At 39.1% G+C, this 17,419-nt stretch overlaps 1 protein-coding gene across 5 annotated transcripts; it reads left to right on the forward strand.

Annotated features, from left to right (window-relative positions):
* The first annotated feature begins 836 nt into the window (after nucleotides 1-836).
* On the forward strand, nucleotides 837-15,003 carry tmem63a (transmembrane protein 63A). 5 transcript variants are annotated; one of them, XM_027011116.3, is made up of 23 exons: nucleotides 837-1,179; nucleotides 2,561-2,727; nucleotides 3,792-3,871; nucleotides 4,349-4,424; nucleotides 4,520-4,557; nucleotides 5,118-5,260; nucleotides 5,672-5,723; nucleotides 7,049-7,157; nucleotides 7,716-7,786; nucleotides 8,019-8,099; nucleotides 8,556-8,682; nucleotides 8,767-8,900; nucleotides 9,261-9,443; nucleotides 9,550-9,703; nucleotides 9,937-10,043; nucleotides 10,169-10,255; nucleotides 10,601-10,660; nucleotides 10,811-10,973; nucleotides 11,357-11,462; nucleotides 12,760-12,927; nucleotides 13,051-13,166; nucleotides 13,483-13,539; nucleotides 14,186-15,003. In XM_027011116.3, the coding sequence occupies exons 2-23, from the start codon at nucleotides 2,569-2,571 to the stop codon at nucleotides 14,324-14,326; spliced, it is 2,412 nt and encodes an 803-aa protein (XP_026866917.1). In that variant the 5' UTR covers nucleotides 837-1,179; nucleotides 2,561-2,568; the 3' UTR covers nucleotides 14,327-15,003. The 5 variants fall into 5 exon arrangements, with proteins under 5 accessions (XP_026866917.1, XP_081568750.1, XP_081568752.1 ...); XM_081712624.1 differs by lacking the exon at nucleotides 4,520-4,557 and having other exon boundaries at nucleotides 5,176-5,260; XM_081712626.1 differs by lacking the exons at nucleotides 837-1,179; nucleotides 2,561-2,727; nucleotides 5,672-5,723 and having other exon boundaries at nucleotides 3,809-3,871; nucleotides 5,176-5,260.
* Nucleotides 15,004-17,419: the final 2,416 nt, after the last annotated feature.

Below are 17,419 nucleotides of genomic sequence, written 5' to 3' on the forward strand. Positions count from 1 at the left end.
ATAGAAATTAACATTACATAACAGTAAATATAATACTAGATTTACGCTAATCAGTTTTTCTTAGTAAATTATATGATGTAAACAAACATATTTACATATAATATCGTGGGATATCAAGCATTCTTGGGTATGCCACACATTAAACTTACATTATTGTGTTTTATCACAGTTCTATGTATCAATCATTACTACTTAATTCATGGGGTTAACAGTGTCATTGACATTTTTTTCTGTTTGTTACTGATCAGGAACTGCAAAATAAATATGAAGGTGACATATGAGATGAGAAATATAAGCTCATTAGGTCTGTGATCCTACGTAGAGATTTTAGAGCATTGTGGATTTTGTTTATGGTCCAGCACATCAGTTTTCTAAAATGCAGTTGTACTTCAATTAAAATGAAAATATACATGTCTTAAGCCTGTCTTTAACCTCCGGCCTTATGCAGTTTTTGTGGTTTCCCTTTTTTTGGCATCTTTCTCAGACCACTGATCAACTTGATGACAAGCTATGTAAAATGTGATGGTGAAAACGTGCATGTGGGGCCTACAGGACTGGGACTGAGAACCTCTGAGGTAAACTTTCCGAACAAGTTTTTCAATATCTATAAAAGGTTTTGCTTCAGTTGTTTGACCCCCAAATTGCCTTAAGCCTCCGAAAGTAGGCCAGCTGCTGATATTAACGAACATTCGTCTGAAGGTATGTATCCTTGTGTAACTCAATCAAAACTGCATTAGCAACAGAGAAACGTAAGAAGCCGAGCTTTTGAGTTTTTAACACGTTTGCTACAAGTGAACGGAAGTGACGCAGTCGTATCGCATGTTTTACTTCGAAAACGCCCCTTATCTTGGCGTGATCGTATATTTAAGTTTCTCTTCCTTGTCAGATGGGAATGAGATAGATTAAATAGTTTTAAATTATTGTTCCACTGATTGAAACCGACCAGTAGAGACACACTGTAGAAAAGGGAAAAGACAGCGCGTTAGCCCTTGCGTTAGTGCGTTGCTCCAGCGTTCAGTTGCGAAGTAGACGCAGTAGTGAGCAAAAACGTTTTTCACCATGTGAGTGGTGGCATAAAATGTCTGCACAAACACGGATGTGCAACTTCACTGACTCCAGGCAGAGAACGGCACTCTGGCTCGCACTCCGGCTTTAGACTTGAGGATTGGAGCAAACGAGGTATTTTTACTGGACACTCGCATGTTCATGTTTAAGATAAGGGTATTAAGATCGGCGCCACCACTTTGCATTTATTTTTACCGTTAACTTATGGAACTTTTTCCAGAGGTTTCTAAAGTAAGACAACCCGGCTAGGACATTTTACAGCTTGACATTGTGAATCAGCCAGTGTTTTCGTTTATTAATTGCGATCCTATAGTCTATAATTGTCCAATCGCTGTTACTGCAACAGCTGTTACGAATCTACTTTCCGCCATCTAGTAATCTGCAAGTTTCATACACGGAAATATATTGTTACATTTGTGTGAGCAACAGATAGTCAGAGCAGTTCGTTATTGTTACTGTTCTTAACAGTTGTTAAATGTCTTATTTGACGCACTGACAAGGACAGAAATGAAAACGATTTGAGTCTGATGTCCTCGGAGAAATTAGCTGGTCCAGTCACTACATGACAACACGACAAATGCAAATAACTAAATGTAAACACTCTTCTATTTGATAGCATTAGGTTCCAGAAACATATTACCAAATGCTTTCCAATTGCATGTCTAAGGCTGCAGTTGTATGACAGGAGTAAAAAAAAATCCCGGATAACTTGTGATAAAGTCGTATTATTAATCATAGCGTATTGTCAGAATAAACCATACATCCTCGGGCTTTTAGGGCGCAGTCTAAGCCTGCTTTTGCTCTTCTGTGTCGTTTCGTAAAAACTCTCCTTTTGTTTCTATAATAGCCAGGCCTAGTCATTTGAAGAAGGGGCCAATTTATGTGAATTACAAAGTGAAAATGTAGCACTTTGGCTATATTGCTTGAATTTTTACTAAATGCCCACTTTCACTTTGAATTGCTCCACATGCAGTAAATGATATTCATAAAGTTCAACAATATTAAATAAACAAAATGATAAGTCACCAAAAGCCCAAATAAAGAATACTGATACTTAGCCTTTGCCTTGGGAAATTCTTTAAGCTTTCTTCTTTTATTGCTCAACATAGCTGATTACACTAAAAAAGTGGTGGGGTGTGCTTATGGCTGTAAAACTTTTGCTTACAAACATCAAAGAGTAGGATGATCAAGCCAATTTAACACATTGTCACAAAATGTGGTGAAAATCCTGCAAAAAGCATGGAAATAACTAAATTAGTGCATTGTTGAGGGAGAAATGATAATGCCTTCAGAGTGTACAGGTCACAGCCAAAATAATGAATCTTTGTGTTATCCATTATGGTCATTTTGGTTCCAATTACAAACTGATATTATTAACTGAGATGAAAACCTCTTCTGCTATGAAAGTTTTCATGCCTAGGACCATGTCTTGTACCGTTAGATGCTAAGTTTTGCCTAGACTGTCTGGTTAAAGATCTTAATTTTTTTCTCTTAGGATAGCAAATGGCCTCACAGTGGTGGAAGCGTTTCCCCCTGCTGGAGGATAACGGTACTCTGCATATGGACAACAGCTGTTTTAGTGCCACCCAGAGCACTGTGCTGGTGGGAGTGCAGTTTGGAGGAGTACCCATAGTTCTGCTGCTTGACTTTATTGTCTTCCTGGTGAGTCTTGGGTCTGTATGGGATTTACAGAGTACCTTTAAAAACGGGTTTGCAAATTGCTTTACAAAGAAAAAGAGAATAAACATAATTATTTATATGTATATATACATACACATTAAAATATAAGATCTTAGTTAATAGCAGTGATGATTACGAGTCTTGGTTCTCTTTTTAAAAGTGCTGAGTGTGTCGGTGGATCTCAAATAATCTGAAAGGGAATTCCAGAGTTTAGGACCATAATAGCTAAAAGCAAACAAGTTAAGTGTGTAATAGTTTTCATGATCTGGCAGAAAATTAGACTACCACGATTCTGAGGTAGAGAGGGGCAAGACCGTGTAGACATTTTAAACTAATAGGATTTTAAAATTAAATCTAAAAGACACAAGTAACTAGCAGAGAGCTCTGAGATCAAGTGTCTCTTATTCTGGTACTGTTCATGACTCTGGCCCATTCAACTCAATGAACTTTTTAAACTCAAAATATTGCTCTCATTATATCCACTGTCTGGTTTTCCAGCCAGGGTTTTGCCAGGATCAAATCACCCTTCACACTATTTCTTTAAACCACAGAAACTAGTGGGCAGCGTGATCACCTGCCCCACTAATCTGATCCACACTCAGCAAACAGAAATGCATGCAGCAACCCCAACAGCAAGACATTAATGTTGTCCCTGGCATTTGATTATTTACGTTTTTGTACTATGCTCATAATTCTGATTCTAATTTTGCCACTGCTTAATATTGACATGCTCCTAAAATGTGTTTCACTTTGCGGTCCTTGCATAGCGCAATACCTAACTTGTAATTCAGAATGAAAAAGAAAAGTCTTTGTGATTGGTCCACACTTGCAATGGGCAAGTAGCAAAATTTCAGCTGGTGCTGTACCTAAACATGACTCATTGAGAGTTATCAGTATATGAACTTTAAGCAGATTCTTTTTTTTGTTATATTTGTGATTCTATGTTAAACAGCATGTGTGTGTGAAAGGTTTATTCTAATTAAACCTTTGCATGATTTTCTCAGGCAGTATTTGGTGAAAATGTTCTGAACCACATCTTTCTACAGATACTGCTGCTAATGTTTTCATGCATCAGAAGGAAACTTTGGGATCATGGGAGACTGGCACTAGTAGCAGAGGCTGAAGGGTGTGTAATATAACATTATATGATAGAATGTGCAATAATTGTATAATTATCATAAATTATCTATAGCTTCATTCAGGAAAGATAGTTATTATTAAATGGCAGTGATATAACATGATTTGGTTTAATTATTACATTTAATTTAAGTTAATTTAACTTAACAAATCTACATAAACTCTAAATTACCTTTGTGAATGAAATGTTTATTTGTTTCATTCTTTTGGTTCTGCTGTCACATTACTGTAGTGTAGCTAACACTTTGTGTCTAGTTGAATGTGGGTTAACATGAAAACGTGTTAAAACATGTTTTTGCTTCAGATTCAGATGCTTCAGATAATTATTGATCTTAATAACCTTGATAAGTACTTTTTCCATCCTATAGAAAATAAATAATAAAGTAATTGAATGGGCTTATAAAACTAGAATAAAAGCACATCACCCAGCTACTTCAGATAATAATAGTAACTTTGGTAACTGCAGGTTCAGTGACGTTTCTAGACGTCGCTACGGTAGGATGACATCATTCATGTCCACTGAGGAACCTGATTATGAGAGGGTAAGTTTGAGCATCTTATTAAGTATCTGTGATTGTCATCACCCTCATCATCATCCTCATCACATCCTGGATGATGTCATACTTCTTTCTCACAGGGATTTTGTTCTTGGCTCACCTTCATCATCCGAATGGAGTGAGTGTATTTTTTTCCCCTAATACATGAAATTTTATGTTGAATCAAAACACAAAGCATGGCACGAGTTCCTGAAAACATCGCCGCACAAAGCACATCCTAAATCTTAAGTGCATCTTACACTTGGTAAACTCTACTTAGATTATTCCTTAAAGCAGTAGTGCTTAGTCTGAGTCTGGGCCTATGTAACCATTATTTCATGTAGTAGAAATGATGCAGCCATTTTGGGGCTTAGTTTGTGCCAGTTTGTACAGGAAACTGTTGTCACTGTTTTAGTTGGAACATTGCAAAGCTTTTTACACTCTGATTTTAAATATTTTACATGAATATAATATAATATCACAATTCGGACAAAACTAAAAAATATATACTCGTCAGTTGGCTGTCTGATTATCGTAGAAGAACTCACTTGTAAAAGTAGCACTTTTTTGCACTTCTATTATGGAGTTGCTTTTTGGGAAACTCGGTGTTGTTTTGTTTGAATGAAAGTAATTTACATTTTACTCTAAATAGGGTGGGAATGTTTAGAGTCGTGTGTGTGTGTGTGTGTGTGTTTGCAGTGAACCAATGGTGAAAGAGAAGTGTGGGATGGATGCTGTACATTATTTGTCCTTTCAGCGCCATCTCATCATTCTGCTGCTCCTCATGTGTGTGCTGTCTGTCTCTGTCATCCTCCCAGTGAACTTGTCTGGAAACCTGCTGGGTGTGTAGCACTCGCGCGCGCGCACACACACACACACATGCACACACACGTGTGGGCATATGTACGTATGCACCCTTTCACAAGCAAAATCACACAAGACTAAATAATAATGTAATAAAAAGAACCTTCACTTTGCCAAGGCTTGCATGTGCATTTTTTTGTTGCAAATAATAATTTGCAGTAACTGGTGCTAGAGATGTAGTTTGCACTGAATGCATGAAGATTCTCATTAACTCATTGCAAGAAAAGTGTATCCCTGTTAGAGGCTAATCACATTACACCTGGGTGAAGACATGCAAATAAGTGGGTGAAGTGGTGAGACAAGTCTAATCGGTTGGCTGGAACCAGTGGTTCACAGCTTTACTCTCCATGTTGGCACTGTACGTGACCAATGAATATATTCTGTTATAGGGAGTGATCCTTATAACTTTGGCAGAACAACCATTGGAAATCTTAAGCAGGGGTATGTATGCTTGCTGACGTGCTTGTATACTTATGTGGAATTAGTTAATTTGTAGTTTATACTATAGTGATCTCTAATTAAATTGGTTGCTGTGATGTAATGATTTACAGAAGTTCAGTATTCTCATTTGAATATGCTTCTTTAGTTACAAGGCACCACTGAAAAACAGCACCATTATTAAGTACTAATCAGCCTAATGAGGGTAAGAGCCCTGTTACTGTACAGCATCCAAAAGTGCCCTTTTATTCTAAAACATGGGTGGACTACAGTCAATGTTATTTGGAATGAAAAAAGTGTGGCCCACAATCACAAGCATCACTTGATTTGTGAAACAAAGTGTCTGATGATGATGATGGAGTTTGGGCTGCTATTGAGCTTGCTTCATGAAAACAGTAGCAATGTCTGCTTAGAGACACTTCATCACATCATAAAAACTAAAATAGCAATGCCCTGTCTAGGCATGTGAGATCTTATGAAATATACCATTGTCCAGTAGCTATTACTGATTGATGATTAAATTGCAGTAATTTTATTTCACAGTGCAAAAAAATAACATGTATAGTAAATGTCGTAGGGCAAGGACTACAAAATAAAAAGAAAAAACAGGTTATGAGACAAATGTGATATACTTTTGTATAGACTGTTTTTTGTTTGTTTGTTTTGTTTTGTTTTGTTTTTGAGAAAGAAAGTGGCTAATGTGAAAAATGAAACTAATCTTTAGAGCAACACTGGGAAACTGACAACCCTCAGAAGAGCTTCTCTTCCCCTTGTGATTGGTTTGCTCATTAAAAAAAGTAGCAGATGTTTCGACCCTTTTCGGGCTGGGTCGAATACCTCCATGATTCCCGATACCATCGTCAGTCATCTAGAGCCCAGTCCTGGCAGCCGTTTCTTTTCTCCTTTTTTCCTTTCTTTCTTTTTGTAACGAAGGTGGAAAAAAATGTTTGACCAGTCGAATCAGTGGCGCATTGGAAATGATGCATGCTGAAGCTAGCACTGAAAGCTAACGGCACCCAAACCAGATGGATGGTTTCAATTCAGTTCAGACGGAAAATACAGAACAGCACCTTGGTACCTGGTATCCGGGTATGATAGTCATGTGATCGAGACTTAAGGAAGTTCAGTCAGTTATCAAGTATAAATTCTTTGTTGAATGTAATGTCTCCCAAAATGTTGAATATATTTGGAAAATTCCAAATTCACCAGCTAAGAGCATCAGAGAGGGAAACCGAATGGCTTAGGTTTTTTATTTATTTATTTATTTTTAAAAATCTTTCCATATGTGCCTTTGTGAAAGCTAAACTGTTTATGCTTTTGCTTCACAGAGATAAACTGCTTTGGCTACACACAGTATTTGCGGTTCTGTACCTCATCCTCACAGTGGCGTTGCTGAGGCACCATACCTCATCAATGAAGTGTACCAGGAGGGAGACAGTGAGCACACATAGTTGTTTACACACAAACATCACTCTCGCTCTCTCTATTGCTTTGCCACTGCCAATGAGTGGGCGAGAGGAAGATACAATAAGACAACAACCAGTATCAACTAGTGATTAGTCACAATGCAAGATATTAGTAGTTATTGCAAGTAGCTGATTGACTGTTAATCCATTTTGCTATTATCTTATTTAATTACCCTTTAATTACTATTACTTTAGCCAATTACATGAATTTCTTTCAGTTTTTTAGTAAACAGTTAAAATAATGTAAAAAATAATTAAACTGTTTTTGATGGTCTTTAAATTTCTTACTGCTGATTTGCTGGTATATTGCTGGTAAAGTAGATCATAGGTGTCATATAAATGTTTTTAAGTCTAATCATCACCAGTACCTCTTTCTTAGGTTCGCTTCATGTTGCACACTTCCCTCCATGTCTCACATATCCTGTTCACACACACCCAGACACACACACACACACACACACACACACACACAGATTTAACAGATGTGTTTTTTTTTACATTTATGCAGTTTCTGTTTTGCTGTCCTCAGGCCAGATCAACATTGTTTGTATGCTTCATCCCCCTCACAGCCAAAGAGGAGAGTTTAAGGATACACTTCACGTAAGTGGGAACAATTTTGAGAGCAGTTAACCACCCTGCATTGAGCAACAAAAGTTAGTATGCTTTGTGGGATGTTGCTAATTATTATATCATCAGTCATAGAATGGAATGCACTGTAAGTTATCCTTAATGGGTGTTCCCATTGTTATTAATAAAATTGTTCTGAATGTGTTGTAATTGTATTATACATGCTCTCTGCTTTAAATGGGCTTGTCTTCGGCTGTACATGCAGAGAGGCTTACCCAAGATGCACTGTGACTGATATTCGTCTCTGCTACGATGTGAGGAAGCTCATCTACCTGACAACAGAGAGGTAAGGAAAACCTCAGATACAACTAGTTGATTTGTGGTGTCTTTTGATTCAGGTAACACCATTTTACTGCTTCGGTGCCTTTAAAACATAAGTGGTACAATACCGTGATCAGAAAACTTAAATCAGTATTTAGATTAATTTAAAATATTCATTTAAATGCAGCCCATCATTGTTTTGGTGATGGACACGAGCATGGGGGTAGTATCAGATCCTCTTGGCAATGTCTTTTCGCAACAGTAACTGTCACTGTTTTGTAATGCCATTTGTATTGCTGTAGCTGCACCATGTTTTTCCATTTCTTTTAGAAAAGGCCTTTACATGCTCTCTCTGCGAGTGTTATATCGTTTTCACAGTTTGGTAACCTTGAATGGTGTTTTAGGATGCAGGAGTTGCAGTTATTTGGTTACAGTGTGTTGGGTTTCAGTTAGATTCATACTGTTTGGTGATATCAAACAGGAAGCGAGCAGAGAAAAACCTGCGATATTACAGCAAGGTCTTGGAACGCTACGGGAGGCAGGAGGTCATCCACCCCAGGCCATGTGGACATCTCTGCTGCTGTTGCACATGCCGAGGATGCGAAGGGGTAATGTGGACTGAACCGTTAGTTGTGTGTGTGGATGTGTGAGATATGTCTAAGAGACATGTTTGTGTGTGCATATATGTGCAGGTTGATGCTATGGAGTACTACAGTTCTCAGGTGGCTTGCCTGGACAAGAATTTGAATAGTCACATAGAGGAAAATGCACAGCGTCCACTGGGAATGGCTTTTGTCACACTGCAGACTGAATCCATGGCAGCTCAGTGAGTAGCCATTGCGTTATCTGCTGGTAGTCTGAACAGCAAGCAGTGTTGTATGATGTCTGCCTTAAAGACATTCCCCCCCCAGATTTGAGCTTTTGTCCTGTGACACAATACCTTATTCAGTTATTTTGCACTGGTGATGACTAAATTATCTGGAAATTAACAACAGAGCATAAAAATGGCTGACAGAACTATACATTTTTATGACTGACCAGTCAGACCAGTGAACATGAGCCAGAGTTTAACCTGAGTTTAACAGGTATTGTTAAACACTGAATAATTGAGTGTGCCGGTAAAAAACTGATGTAGAGCTGCACTGTTTTGAAAGTCTGTCTCCCGCCCCCCTCCCGGCTCCCCCAGCATCCTGAAGGACTTCAATGCTTTGGAATGCAGAACGGGTACTGGGGAGATGAATGGTGAGCGTATGGTCAGGGGAGGAAGATACTGCTGTGGTGGAGAACCTCAGTCTTCATCTACTAGTGAACACCTGAAAGTGAAGAAGTGGAGAGTGAGCTATGCCAGCCATCCTAACAACATCTACTGGTAGGTCATGTGCAAAGTGTTTTCCCTAAAATCTTATACAGTGTTGTAACACATGGAGTCCTGACAGAGTCCCCACATTTTGTAAAGCTGCCCTTTTGTTTCTTAGGGAAAATCTGTCGGTGAAGGGGTTGTGTTGGTGGTCTCGATGTCTGCTGATCAATATCTTGCTCTTCATCCTGCTCTTCTTCCTCACCACTCCGTCGATAATCATCTCCACCATGGACAAGTTTAATGTCACAAAGCCTATCTATTACCTAAACGTGCGTAACTGTATAATTACAGTATAACTCACATCCAAGCACTGCAATTCTTCTACAACTCTACCTACAATCTGCCACAACACATTCTATGAAACAGCCAGAATGTGACACTAGGATTTGTTAACCGCTGTAACCAGTAGACATGCTAACCAGTAGTGTGGCTGTTTTTCTGTGCAGTATTGTGTTGTTTTCTGATCCTTTGTTGTTTGTATTTTGTGTCTGTGACCCACCAGAGTGCTGTTATCAGTCAGTTCTTCCCGACTTTGTTGCTGTGGTCCTTCTCAGCACTGCTGCCTACTATAGTCTATTATTCCACACTGTTGGAGGCCCATTGGACCAAGTACACATGAGCATGAACACACGCGCACACACACATACATACATACATACATACATACATATACACAAACAAACTTTGTGTGTCTAAGATTGAAATGCGACATCAAAACCTGGCTGTGTTTGTAGGTCGAGTGAGAACATGAGTATGATGTATAAGCTCTACATCTTCCTGCTTTTTATGGTGCTCATCCTGCCATCGCTGGGCCTCACCAGGTCAGTTGTCACCATGGAAATCAGCTTACCACACCTTAACAAGTCCTCCCTTATATATGCCACTTCCTGTTTCCCTAATGTGCTCTGAGAGTGTACCCCATGTGACATAACAATGAAGTCACCTGCTCATTACCACATTAGGAGCTACTGCATTATGTATTACCTGAATGTAGCAACATTGGAACCTTTATTGGATTAGTACCTAAAATAATCCTAGTTTATTTGAGGAGTCATTTATATGGTAGACATTACAATACCACTGTTATAGTGTCATAGTGAGGGTGCAGTCTAACATGGTTATGTCCTTATCAGGCTTGTTGAATATTGCGCTTTTCTCCTTGACAGTTTGGATGTGTTTTTCCGTTGGCTCTTTGATGAGCAGTCATCACGGAAGCTGAGGTTTGAGTAAGTGAGGTTTTCCTTTCTTTCGGAGTGCTCCATTCTGCCTTGACTTCACCCACTTCGGTTTCTTCAAGTCTAGCTAACTGTGGAACAGTGCGGATGATCCCTCTCCTCTGAATCCCTCCCCTTAAAGACCCCTGTCTTCTGCCTCAGGTGCGTGTTTTTGCCAGACCAGGGTGCTTTCTTTGTGAATTACGTGATTGCTGCTGCGTTTGTGGGCTCCGGGATGGAGCTGCTGCGGTTACCAGGGTTACTGCTCTATGCAGTGCGCATGGCCTTCGCACGCTCAGCCGCAGAGAGGAAATACGTGAAACAGGTTAGCCAGTGAACTCTGAACACAGATGTACAACATTCCTGTTTCATTTGGTGAATTTATTTAAATAAAAAGAAACCATGCTACCCCTCATGCTCTTCATCCCTCAGGGACCTTTAACATAGATATAACATAGGTATAAGGTCTGATGGAATGGCATAAGTAAAAAGGTTTTTGACTTCTAGGGCTGTGGTGTTTTATATATAAACCTCCTCTGTATCCATTGTCACTTTACCCTTTGACCTTTCCCTTATTTTTGAGTCTCATGTAGATTCCTTCATTCCATCTCTGCAGTATCTCTTGTCTTCACTGTTGAAAATTAAAAGTTTATTAAAGCTTTTATAACCTTTTGATTCTTTCCATTTCTGCTTGTGTCCTGTGTGAAGAATCAAGCATACGAGGTTGAATATGGCGCCATGTATGGATGGACCCTGTGTGTCTTCACAGTCATCGTCGCCTACAGCATCACCTGTCCTGTTATAGTACCATTCGGTAAGACCACAACATGTGTACCTGGCTGCTGTCTGATTTTTGCTGCCCCCTCCTACATTTTCACTGACATTATTCAGTTGTTGTATAGGAAGAGGTAGTGAGTAGAGGGAGGCAGAGAGGGGAAGAAGTTTGCAGAGACTTGGAGAATACATTTGTAAACAAATAGAGCTGATTTGGACCATCACTGCAGATTAGAAATTTGGTTACAATTGCCTCATTCCATTAGAAGCTGGCTGTACACCTATGATCTAAATAAAATTACCACCCTAGTGTATGAATGATCCTTGTTCTCTGCCTCAGATGAGTGTTTTGCTTGATCAGGGGGCTTTGAGACTTGCAATGAATGAGTAACATGCTTGCTACAAGACTTATATAGACATTATGTCCTGTATGTCATGTAAACATTTTATAAATGGTTTATGTAGACCATCACATGCACTGTAGGTAGTAGGCCTAACATTGCTGAGATGGTTGAATGTGTTTATGACTCCATCAGAAAGACTCTGGGGTGGGAGTTGTGCATGGCCCAGTCATGTATGAAGGCACAGACCTCTGATGACTAGGGCCAAGACTGTCTGGGATGTTTTGTTTTCACTGGGCATATGAGCCAGCTGTGGAACATGTTATCCAAAATGCGAACGCTATGTTTGATGTTAAAAAGTGCGATTGGCAGTCATCCAGACTGGGAGAGGAAAGGAGATGCTTCTGCATGCTTTACAGCATCAAAACCTGGCTGCTGTATCTTTGCTGGCAAACTCTGCGCTATGGCTTAAGACTTTCGGGAAGAAAGTCCGCATAACTCAGGCAACTGGTTAACAAATTGTAAAGAAACAGCAGCTGAATGAAAATAGAATGCAGTGAGTGCACCATGTTGTCATGCTCCAAACAGTTGGCCCTGTTCCTTTCTGTTGGTTTGAGATGCTGGTCTTTTTTTCTGAGTAAAATACAGTCACTTCTGCAGAACTGAGAAAAATTAGTCAGTATTTTAATGTCATTGTTTGTGGGCCTTTTAGAAATGAAGTGCCAAGTTGTGGTTTGGAGAGTTTTAGGCAGCAACAGCACATTTGGTTCTAAAGTTTAGGCAATTGGGAATAACGCATGTGCATCTGTGCGTACGTAAAATATGTGCATATATATATATATATATATATATATATATATATATATATATATATATATATATATATATATATATATATATATATATATATATATATATAAATATAAATATAAATAAAAATGTGTGTGTGTGTGTGTGTGTGTGTGTGTGTGTGTGTGTGTGTGTGTGTGTGTGTAGGCTTTCTGTACATGATGTTAAAACACCTGGTGGACAAACACAATCTGTTCTTCGCCTACTTGCCTGCCTGCCTCGATCAACAGGTGCACATGGGAGCTGTCAATCAAGCCCTTGCTGCACCAATCATCTGCCTGTTTTGGCTATACTTCTTTTCTGTCCTGAGGGCAGGTAAAAAAAAAACAACCCAGCAATACAATGACTAGCTAATTATAATTTATTTCTCAGTAATTATAATTAATTATGTGCATGTCTGTGTTTGCTTGTGTGGGTGTATGGATGTTTTGCTTTCAGGTTTCATGGCTGTTACTTCTCTCTTCACGTTGGTGGTTCTGTGTGCAGCGATTTTCATTGGCATTGGTTATACCTGCTTTGGTCATTTCAAATACCTCAGTCCTCATACCTATGCTGTAAGCTCACAGTTTTTACTCCTTCTGGCGACTGGAGTCTCATTCTCCCCACATGGAAGTAGAATGCCACAATAACAACCATGTACAGGATATTTTACAAATCCCCAGTAACAAGAGCCTAACCACCACATAAAAGGATAAGGCTCATGGTTAGGCACAGTCCTAGTTTTAATAATTGATTGATTTATATAGGTCAGTGTAATGTATGTTTGTATGAACACTGCACAACATAGTGTTTTTTAACATGCAGGTTCACATATGTATTCATTCTGGTTCAAGTGCATCTCAGTCTGTATTTGTGTGTATGTATGCATAGGTTAAGGGGGAAGATAAGGAGCCAATTGATGAAGCTTCAGAAAGTTCCACTAACTTGGTGAGTTTGCAGTTCATTCACTGTTCTAGAACACTAAACTATAAAAATTCTCCAGTTTGCCCACGACTGTACAAATGTATATTGATCACCTACACCACAATAATGCCTGGACGTTTAGCACTACAGCGTTCCTTTATTCCTTCCTTAACCCGCCATTTTATTTTTGCAAATAGGAGCCACTCAGTGATTCAAAGAGTTATTCATATATGTTTTGGGAAAAGATTTTGCACAATTTGTGACACAATTATAGATCAAGAGGTCCTGTAGCTAATCAGGTAAACCATGTTGCTAGTAACGCCAAGGTCATGGATGCAATTCCTAGGGGAGCACATGTTCTGTCATACTAATAAATATGATGCTGTAGATAAGAGTATCTGCCAAATGCTTTAAATGTCAATCAAGCTGTTAGGGAACAGACTATCTGGTTGGACTTAAAGGCTTAGTTGGGACTTTATGGCGATAGACGATGAACGTCATCACAGGCAACCAGAGGCCACTTAGAAGGTCAATTTTTAAGACAACCAAATGTCCTTCCAAGTTGGAGCGCAAGCTGTAATGCGAGACTAATGACCTAGTAAATTATTATTATACCAAAATGTACATTTTTACTGAGGGAATATGTAAAGCTGCTTTTTACCCTTTTCAGGTATACCTTCCTAAGGTTTTGAATCCTGACACTGCCTCTGAGTCATCGGGTGGGTTCAGCCCCCATCGTTCCTACGGCACCACTGACATAATCCCGACCTTCATTAGCACTGAGGAAGAGCTGCAGGATTCTGATAATTAACAGTGCCATCAATCAAGAGATTTAAAGAGTCAAACACTAGTCTGACTTTCATGGCACTGACAGTATCAGGCAGGGCTGGTACTGGAGAGGTGTGCGGGGTTAAGACTGATACTGGGCAGGCGGGGTCAAGGCTGGCACTGGAGAAATACTAATTTGGGACAATCTCAGACTAATCTGAGTTCAGGTGGATCCACACTGACTTTCAGAGGGAGGACAAAGAACCTTTCATTAAAGGGACCATGAATTAAAACACAACTGTCGATCTAATGGTTCTGGGGCTCTTCAGGAACAAAGCCATCTTACCAAAGACCTTGCACATTCACTTGGTCCAGTGAAGGGTGGGTCAGAAATGGAGCTTCAAATATGCCGCTTTATGTATCTTTTGACAACGAAGTACCACCTAATGAATGACTGTTGTTTATTGTTCGTCAAATAATGCTTTGACCAAATGCCAAACTGAACTAAAACTGAGGCTAAATGAGTATATTAGGAGCATCTGATTTACATGAGCGTGTACATTTTTTTAATCAATATAATGATCAGAATAGCAATTTTGTAATCATATAAACAGATTTAAATCATGTCATCAATCAACTACTTAAATATTTTGTGCTCTAATTTGATATCCTGATTATATTCCTCTAGTAATTTAAGCCTTAAAAAAAATCATATGAATACACTGAATTTCTGAGTGTTTAATTCATACTGTGCCATGGGAGTGTGTGCACGTGCAAATGGGCACGTATGCCTGTGGGCCTACGTGTGTCTGGATAAGTGGTCATTTCACAATCTGAGCAGTAGATGGCATTGTAATTCAAGGATTTTGGAGAGGTGTGTGTGTGTGTGTGTGTGTGTGTGTGTGTGTGTGTGTGTGTGTGTGTGTGTGTAGGATTATATCCTTTGTTCTAAACATTGGGATTTTTAATGAGCTGCTAAAGGGAGAGCAGAGGTATGGGTGTGTTTATGTGTAAATATGTAACTTTTTTAATGAAGGAGAATGTATGAATGCTTGTTCTCAATTGCATGAATTATATCATTTGAATAGGACCAGATATAGATTTCCTAAGCAGTTTAACAAATGTACAATGTGCCTCATGAATTTAAAACCAAGATATTGTGTGACATAACAAGGAATAGTGCCAAACAGATTAGCACATTTCACCCATCTGGTTGCCACATTGATTAGCAGAGTTGGGGTTCAAACCTCTTAAATTAACACCACAAAACCCTCCAGAATTGTATCCTATGCCTATTGTGCTAACAGACATTTCAGGGTAAATGTATCATTTTCATCGAGAACACAAGAACTGTTGATGAAGGGAAGGGAGAGAGGGAGATAAAAAGAGTGCGTGTGTGTATGCTATATGGTCTTCAGTAGCTCAGGCACTTAAAGTATACATTTATGGACAACTGCTCTGCTATAAACTTGACTGGTAAATCATGAATCTCAAATACTAAACCAATTAACTCTCAGTCAATTTACCCTCGGTCAATTCATCTCTTATGACAGTGGAAATATATAGACATTTCTTCAGGTAAAGTCTTGAAAATGATATATAACACTTTTCAAATCTGTGTTTTGTGGTTGGGGGGTTTGCATGTGCACCCTGCAGAATTCCTCCTAAATCTCCTTCTCTGTGTGATTTCACCCTCAGACAATCTGAAAGGTCACCGAGTTTACTTGGCTTCCATTACAGGATTTTTTAACTGCAAGAAATGAAAACAATATGTAAAGAGAACTCCCTCATTTATTTTATGCATTTCTGTCTGTATGGGATCGATATCACAAAGTGCAGTTATACTACATATAAATACATATATATATATAAATACATATACAATATTTAAAAAGAACTGAATGCTTATATATATATATATATATATATATATATATATATATATATAATCATATAACTGTCTAGACTATATGTGCACATACACTTGTTATATATTTAGTTTTACGGTCTTATTTATATGAGATGTGATGGCCAGAAATAGCCTAACAGCTTTTAGAGCCAAGGACAGTTTTATAAAAGCTCCAGAACATTTAATAACCTAAGTACATTTATACACACATCAAATTCAAATGAAGATAAGGGAGAGTGTTTGAGCCTAGGGTGAAAAGGTCACCTCAAGTGGCAGGAGGCCCAGACTACAAGTGCGGCATTCTGGGATTTTTAATGCTTTCAGGGTGGAAAGGGCACATGCAGTCATAGCAATACTGGAGCTATTTGATGGCTATTTAGTTACGTCTGTGTGTGTGTGTGTGTGTGTGTGTGTGTGTGTGTCCTGAAGCAAGACTATTGTGCGGAGACACCATCTGTGACATCAGAGTACTGCAGAGAATGTTTAAATATAAGAGGAAAATGCAGTTTGATATGTATGTGTATAGGTAGTGTACATGTCTGTCAGTTGCAGGGTAAGTGAGGGAAGAAAATATTTCTGAAACTGGCCTGGATGGTAAAATGTAGAAGATATAAAAGAAAGAGCATTGCTGAAGATTTGAGGGATTTTCCACTGAAGGAATGCACTAGCTAGCTAGAGAGAGACCATATAGAGAAGGGAGGGTGTGGCTGTATTTATGGATATGTCTGGCTCTCTTTATATAGCTAAGAGAAAAGATTTAGGAACAAGCTCCACTGTGTAGTTTTGTGGCTTTGTAAAGGGAAAAGAGGATGATCTGCAGAGACATCCATGCATAACACCCAGATGTGCACAAGAGAAAAGCTATTGGACAGTGACTGGAAACGGTGATCTAAGCCGCCAAGTCCAGTAAACGGTGTCGGCATATTGGGGCGGAGCAAACGTGAGTTACTACTGTGGAATCATGGTAAGTAGGGGCAGTGTTCGGAGAGCATCTTGGGGTAGGAGTGGTTGTAGTCTGGCCTCTGCACACTTCTGAATCATGCTGATGTGGTCTGGTTGCACAGTGTAAAAACGGATACTGGAATATCTCTCCAACAGCGATGTGTGCCATGCCGTGAATGTGGTCTTTTTAAACATGGCAGGCACTCTGTTGCAGACCTCAGTTTACACTGTGATTCCATTCACACTGTAGACAATCTTGCTCCAGCTGGTTTTGGCTCAAAACTG

This window comes from Electrophorus electricus, chromosome 4 (genome assembly GCF_041902795.1).
Source record: "Electrophorus electricus isolate QZ-2024a chromosome 4, ASM4190279v1, whole genome shotgun sequence".
Classification (NCBI taxonomy): domain Eukaryota; kingdom Metazoa; phylum Chordata; class Actinopteri; order Gymnotiformes; family Gymnotidae; genus Electrophorus; species Electrophorus electricus.